This window comes from Meles meles, chromosome 16 (genome assembly GCF_922984935.1).
Source record: "Meles meles chromosome 16, mMelMel3.1 paternal haplotype, whole genome shotgun sequence".
NCBI lineage: Eukaryota > Metazoa > Chordata > Mammalia > Carnivora > Mustelidae > Meles > Meles meles.
The window spans coordinates 67,180,105-67,187,739 of NC_060081.1; the positions used below are offsets into that span (position 1 = coordinate 67,180,105).

General features: G+C 52.2%; 1 protein-coding gene across 3 annotated transcripts in view; it reads left to right on the top strand.

Annotated features, from left to right (window-relative positions):
- The window catches only part of HNF4A (hepatocyte nuclear factor 4 alpha), a 60,671-nt gene extending 53,475 nt beyond the window's left edge, over window positions 1-7,196 (top strand). For 2 of the 3 annotated variants that reach the window (XM_045980192.1, XM_045980190.1), the window contains exons 8-10: window positions 166-432; window positions 2,916-3,068; window positions 4,130-7,196. In XM_045980192.1, the coding sequence (XP_045836148.1) occupies window positions 166-432; window positions 2,916-3,068; window positions 4,130-4,272 (563 nt within the window). In that variant the 3' untranslated portion in view covers window positions 4,273-7,196. The remainder of the gene's footprint in view (window positions 1-165; window positions 433-2,915; window positions 3,069-4,129) is intronic. The other variant, XM_045980191.1, reaches the window with a different exon arrangement.
- Window positions 7,197-7,635: the final 439 nt, after the last annotated feature.

The following is a 7,635-nucleotide window of genomic DNA, read 5'->3' on the forward strand; positions in this document are numbered from 1 at the left end:
TGGTTCTTGAGGACCCCGAATCCTGGTCCAGTCACTGCTAAGGACTCCGCAAGTGACCTTGGGCCACTGGGCACCCCCATCAGGGCCTCAGGAATCAGGGGAGATCTGGGTCCTGGCTCTCCAGATGCTCCAGCCGGGCCCTCGACCCCCGCCCTCCCGTTGCAGATGCCAAGGGGCTGAGCGACCCGGGCAAGATCAAGCGGCTGCGCTCGCAGGTGCAGGTGAGCCTGGAGGACTACATCAACGACCGCCAGTACGACTCCCGCGGCCGCTTCGGCGAGCTGCTGCTCCTGCTGCCGACCCTGCAGAGCATCACCTGGCAGATGATCGAGCAGATCCAGTTCATCAAGCTCTTCGGCATGGCCAAGATCGACAACCTGCTGCAGGAGATGCTCCTGGGAGGTCCGTGCCAGGCCCAGGAGGGGCGGAGAGGTGGGCGGGGCTCCCTGGCCAGAGTTCGGCCTCACACCTAGCTCACCTCCCAGCTCCGCCACCTCCTCCTTCCCTGTTCTCCGAAAGCGGGGACTTTTTTGGCTAAGACCCAATGGATGAAAGAAAATCCAGCATTTAAAAGCCAAGAGAAAAGCGTTCCAGGCAGGAGTAACTCCTGCAGAAGCCCTGAGGTGGGGGATGTCCGTGTGGTCCAGAAAGAATAAGGTTGTGAGATGGGGGAGGAAGGGGTTGCCTGAGATGAAGACAGTGAAGGGCAGACACCAAATGGTGAACATACAGTCCTGCAGGTCACGGTCAGAAATCTGAATTTCATTTTCATTGCAGCTTGGGTAAGAAGAGTGCAAATCAGACCACTATTTTTAACAAACGACTCTGAATGTTAGGTAGAAAGGGAATGATCTCAGGAGGGCACAGGAGAGGCAGGAGACCCCTGAGAATGTTACTGTCACCAGGTGGGGATAGGACAGTGGAGGCTGGGGTGAAGGCGTGACTGGATAATCTGGACCATCAGTGCGGAGGAAGAACGCACAGGATTTGCTGATTGATCAGATGTGTGGTTGGGGTGGGGGTGGGGAGATGGGAAGAGTCAAGGATGAAACCTACATTTTTGCTTTGAGTGACAGGGATGCTCCTGGAGTAACTTACTGAAATGGGGAAGATGGAGGGAAAACAGGTTGAGGCTGAGATGATGGTGGCCATGGAGAAGAACCAAGAGACCATTTAGACTTCGGCAAAGCTTGAGATGACCGTAGACATGCGCGGGGCGGGGTGTGTTATCAGGAGGCATTTTCTGTTTGAGTCTGTTGCTCAAGCATGAGTTCAAAGCTCAGGGTGGAAGGCAGCTCCGTGGTGCTCCAGCAATTAGGGGCTGTGGTGATAGAGACTAAGAAGTGGGAATCAGTTGCTGGACAGCTGCAGTGGGCTGAGAGAATTTTGCAACGATAGCCCTCGTCAAGTGGGCTGGTAGGCTAGGAGTCAGGATCTAAGAGAGGGCACTTGAACTTAGGATTTGGGAGGCGACACGGTCACAGGCGATGGTATGGCTAAGGGCCCCCTTGGCACATATTTGGGACTGGATAATCTTGTGGGGGCTCTTGTGTGCACTGTTTAGCCACATCCCTGGCCTCTACCCATAAGATTCCGACAGCACCCCTGTAGGAGTGACAGCCCAAATGTCTTCAGATACTGTCAAATGTGTCCAGAGGGCCCCAAATCTCTCCCAGTTGAGAACTACTAACTCATTTCATTCTCACTTTGACCCTGTGAATTATGAATTGTGAATTAAGTGAATCAAGATCAGAACAGGGGCGCCTGGCCGTCTCAGTCAGAAGAGCGCACGAATCTTGATCTCAGGGTCGTGAGTTTGAGCCCCAGGCTGGGTGCAGAGATTACTTAAAACTAAAATCTTTTGAAAAAGGCAGAGGGGAATCAGGATGGAGCTTGTGCTCTGTTGCCAGATAAACTTGGGTAAAATAATCTGTCCAGGCCCTGTAATCTCATCTGTAGAATGGGAATGGGACAACCCGCCTTAGAAGACTGTTGAGAGGATTCAGTTAGTTCGACATGAAAAGTATGTAGAACAGTACCGGGCACATATTAGATGCTCAGTAATTGACAGCTGTCAATTTAGAGGACTCTTGCCAGCCCTCAAATCCCATCATGGCACACCAGTGACCACTGCCATGGTCAGTATCTTACATGGTATTATCATTCTGACGCCTTTTTTGGAAGCAGTTACTATGTTCTAGACACTTCGCTAGGCCCTCAAAAAGGAGAATATGGCTGTAATTGTAATGCTTATGGACAGAAAAGTAGATGTTCCCAAAAGATGGGTTGCAGATAGATTCCTATGGGAATTCCAAGGAAGGAGAGGTTTATTTCCTACTGGGGTGTGGAGAATCAGGAGAAGCTTCCCAAAGGTGGAATTACCTGAGCTGGAATTTGGACTGGCGGACATGGGGTGGCGTGTGGAGAAAGCATCTCTCTTGGAAATATATGAGTAAAAGCAGAGCTAGGGAAGTACAGGGAGCACTTACGTGCTCTCAGTAGGTTAGTTTGGCTGAAGCAGAGGTGTTGGGGGGGACAAGGCTACAGGTGAGTTGGCACCAAATGGAAGGATGTGCATGCCATGGAGCTTTGAGAGCCATTGGTTAAATCCCCTATATCCCTATTCAGTGACTACACTGTTCATTATAATATTTAGATCTCACAGCTTCGTTATACGCTCCTTCTTTCTTTTAACTTTTGTTCTTTTGGTTTGTTGGATCCTCTCAAGACCCTCGTAGGACCTATAGATAAGAATGATAAGCCCCAGCTTACTAACCCAGAAATCGGGAGCCAACACGCACTGTCAGTTGCTGGGCAAACGGGTTGATTGGCCACACTTGAGGAGGGTGTACCACGAGGCCCGCGGTCTTTATCTTGGACCCCCCCATCCTGACTGAGCCCCTCTCTACCTGCAGGGTCCTCCAGCGATGCACCTCATGCCCACCACCCCCTGCACCCGCATCTGATGCAGGAACACATGGGCACGAACGTCATTGTTGCCAACACGATGCCCTCTCACCTCAGCAATGGACAGATGTGTGAGTGGCCCCGACCCAGGGCGCAGGCAGGTGAGCAACTTGAGCTCTACTCAGCAAGGAATGAGGTTGGGGCCAAAAAGGGGGAGCCAAGAGGGGTGGGTCTAGAAGATGGGAACTGGGATATTACAGTTCTCTGTGCTCCAGGGTATGGAATGAGGAGTGAGATTATTCATTCGTTAAGGCTGTTTTTTCACTGAGGCCATTTATTCAGTGAGGTAATTAACAGCCTCGGTTGAATGAAGCTGTCCTTGGGATGAGGGATCCATTGGGTGGACATGTCCACTGGGATAAGAATTCCATTATGATGTTGCCTATTAGGTAAAATTGTTCTTGAAGTACTGCCCAATTAGGTAAGAGTATCCATTGGACAGTTGGGTGAGACTCCTCATTGGGTGGGGATGTCCACTGGTCTAGATGGTCCTCTGAGGTGAAATCTCACATGAGTGAGTTTGTCATGGACAAAGTTCTTCAAAAGTAAGATTATCATCGGGATGAGGTGGTCCACTAAAATGAGATTGCATTTCATTGAGACTGTTCTTTGGGAAACTTGTCCAGCGAATAAAGTTGGCCAAGTGGGTCATGGTCAAAGTTAACTTTCAAATAGGCAGTGCTGTGAGGCCAATTAGTTTCCATTATTCATCTTCCTAAATATTAAAGAAATGGTATTTTTGAAGTCAGTTGGCCAGGCACTTGGGTCTCATCAGCTGCTCTTCTTTCTCTCTAAGAAAGGATATTGCTGTCACATGTCCCACTGTCCTTGAAGAGAGTCAGAGCTGAGCCCTGGTTTGGGAGAAGCAGCCCAGATCTCCATGTTAAATGGTGGAGGAGATGGGGGTTGGTAGAACCTGGGCAGAAGCCTCTGTCCACAACTGGCCCAGCCATAGCCTTCCAGACCTCACCAGACTTAGATGTCAATATCAGGGACTCAAGGTTTGAGCTGTAGGAAACCTTAGAGATTGTCTAGTTTAATTCTCTCATTTTCTAGAAGAGAGAACTAATTCAGAGAGGGGGAAGAACCTTCCTAGGACTCTGGTTACTCCCCCAAAGGTTGGAATTCTCAGCAGCCCCTGTCTGTCTCTCTGTCCTTCCAGCCACCCCTGAGACTCCACAGCCCTCACCACCAGGTGGCTCGGGGTCTGAGCCCTACAAGCTCCTGCCAGGAGCGATCGCCACCATCGTCAAGCCCCCGTCCGCCATCCCCCAGCCGACCATCACCAAGCAGGAAGTCATCTAGCAAGCCGTTGGGGGTCGGGGGCTCTGCCGGCCCCCCAGCCCCCTCAGAGAGCCCCGGTGGTCACTTGTTCACAGTGAAGGAAGCCATGACAACAAGGCCAGTCTCAGGGCAGCAGTGGAAAGGGCAAGGGGACCAAGAACTTGGGCTCTGGGCCATAGCCCGTTGCTACCCTCCGCCCCCTGCTCTGGATGACGGGGCTCTGACTTGGGGAGGCCCCAGCTGGGAAATCCTCTGCTGCCTTGGACAACTCTTCTCTTGCCGAAGCCACTGCCTTCCCCTTCATCATACCTGCCCCCTACTTCTTCAGCCCCAAAGGACAGCTGTCTGGAGACGACACGGGACCTTGCTTCAACATAGCTCCCTTCCCCTTCAGATGGATACTTATTTCTCCAAGTACTGCCCTAGTCCCCAGACACAGAGCCCTTCAAGGCTGGGTCGGATCGGGGCATCTGACCTCTCCCTGTTCTGCTGCCCCAACCTCCAGCCTCTCCACCTGCCATCGTCACCTTCCTCCGCCGTCCTAATTCCTCCACAGCCACCTCTCCAGAGGCTGAAGGAAACTCCTCACACAATCCCCCGGTCATTCTGGGAGCATTCTTAAAGCACCAGCTGGGCTAGGCACAGGGTGGGAGACTGGTGAGAAGGGGGACACCCTTCCACCTCTAAACCATGACTCTTCTCAGGGAATCAGGCGGGTACTGGGGTGTTCCCCGCAGGCTGTCCACCACGAGAGGACAAGCCAAGGTGGACAGTCACAACAGGAACTTGGAGGGGCTGGGGCGCTCAGAGAAAGCTCTGGGAAAGGGGCAGTCTCTGCAGTAGGCCTTTATGGAAGGGCGGGATTCCAGCTGGCAGAACAGGTGAGAAAGGGCCCCAGGTCAGAAGAAGGGCATGGGAGGAAGGCGATGGAAACACCAACCAACCTGTCTGGAGTAGTGTAGGGGTCTTGAATGCCAGGACTGAGGCACTGAGATTTGGGAGAAGCCGGGGAGGAGGCACAGTGGGTCGGGAGGAGCGGGGAGGTCAGATAAGGGCTGATGACGTGATCCAGGTGAGGACAGCAAGACCTGGAGATGAAGATGGCTGGGTGCGAGCCCAGCTCAGAAGGACGTCAGGGAGGAATGACCCCCTTCTCCAGGGCTTGTCTCAAACTCTGCCTCGTTTCTGGCGCTGTGTTAAGGCACTTGACACACATTACCTCCTTGCATCCCAGAGACTGTTGCAGAAGACGAAATTGAGATCTGAGTGGTTAAGTGATTTTCCTGGAACTCACACCACTAGTAAATGGCCGAGTCAGGATTGGATCCCGGGTATGGCTGGATCAGAGCAGGAGTTCTTGACCAGGTGCTGAGCATCTCTGAAAGGGCACCTCTGTCCTCACTGTGATCCAATGGAGGGACTTCCTGCCCCCATCATCAGCCTCAGAAGCTGAAGTCTTACTCATCGCAGGGGCCCTGCCCATGCTGAGGATTAAGACTGTTTTAGAGTTACACGAATGTCCAGTTGGGGTCCAGCATCCTGTCTGCTGAAGAACAGGAGAATTCATAACTCTTGGACCCCTTTCCTCTCCTCACCCCCCAAGGCTGGGGGAGGGGCGTCAGGGGTCTGGTTCTTAGGAGATGGACCACTGTGGCCTGGTGGTCCAGGAGTGGGATATTTTGGGCCAGAGAGACATGAGAAGGCCTGGGTTTGAGCGCTGCTCTGGAAACATTAAGCCCCAGGATGGAACAGCCAGCATATCATCCATGGAAATTTTGGTAGCTTTGGGAAAATTCTGGAAAATGCCACTAGCCAGTGGGAACAAAAGAGATGTGTCCTGGGGGCTGGAACTGTGCTTAGGTAGGAGCGTTAGACTGGCCACCTGTCCCCACCCCAGGCTGACCCTTCTGAGTGGATGGGGGTAGGACCCCAGCGCCCCCAAATTCCATCCTTAGTGATCGCTTTTTGTGACGCAGGCATGAGAGGTTTGAGGACGGTATGTTCAAGAGAAACCTCTACATCTCCAGTGGTCTCAGGAGTGGCCTGCCCATGCCACCAAGCCATGTTCCCCAGTCCCAGGAGAGACTGTCCCCTGCTCAGAGCCCTCAAGCCTTCCCCAGCCATCCATCCCTCTGAGTCCGCAGAAATCCCGGTCAGGGAACCCAGACTCATCTGGGGTCGGGTGAGGAAGCTGGAATCTTTCTGTCTCTGTGGTCATCCCTACCCTTTGCCCCCAGCCCCCGACTGGTGCTCAGGCCTCAGTCACGGGGACGAAGTGGAGATAGGAATTTTCCACAGGATGAAGTAGGATGGCAGTGGCTTTTAACAGTGGCAGCCTTCTGGGTCAGGGACTCAGTCCTCAGTCCCAAATGATCCCTTCCTGGAGGAGAAATCCATTCTATTTTAATAATTTTATTGGAATGCAGGAATCCCGCAACAAAGAGCAGTTGACTTTTCTGACTCTGAGGACAGGGTATTTGAAGATCTTTCTCTCTCTCTTTGCCGCCTGAGTTCTAGTCCTAAAGTACAAAATCTGGAGAACGAAACAAGCGTTGGGAGGGCAAGCATGGACCATCCAGTTCCTCCCCTGAGAGCCTTTTCCCTGGGCAGCTCTCAGGAGCTTCCAGAACCCACAGGACTCCCTGCAGCATGGACAGAGGAGAGGGTCAGAGGTGGATGCTCCTGGATCTTTTGTGATGACCAAGCCAATTGCTTCTGCCAAGTTGTTCCGTAAATTTCCCTGATCGGGTCAAATTGTGAAATTCACACCAAGCAATTCTGGAAGCAGGCTGCTTCCTGTGGGTGTGAAAACCACCCACCCCCGTGCTAACCCCCGAGCCCATCACTGCCGCCGGATGGGGCGAAGAAGCAAAAAACCATTTCTTACTCTTGTGTGTTTTAACAAAAGTTTATAAAGCAAAATAAATGGCACATATGTTTTCTAAGTCCTTGGATGGGTGTCCTTTCTTCCTTGCCAGGTGTTAGGAATAAGAATGAGAAGAGCCTAATGGTCCTTTATGGTGGGAAAATGCTTTTATATTGCTTTTCAATCTCACATCAAGAGGTAAGCAAGTTAGACATTATTATCCCTGCCCCCTGCCCCCCATTTAGAGCTGGGGAAACTGAGGCTCGGTGCAGAGGTAGAAGTGGGACTCAAACTCTGATCCCCGATTCCAAATGTTCACTATGTAGAGAGAGTGACAGTCAATTCTCCCTCTTGAAGAGGGGAGAGGTGTGGTGGGAGAGTGATGGAAAGATCTGGGGAGTTGGCAACAGGGTCCATGATGGAGAGTTCTGGGTCCTTGCCAGGGACCTGGGTCAGTGGCTGGCCACAGGGCATGAGTAGACATGAGGAAATTTCATAAAGACAAGTGCTGTTTTAAA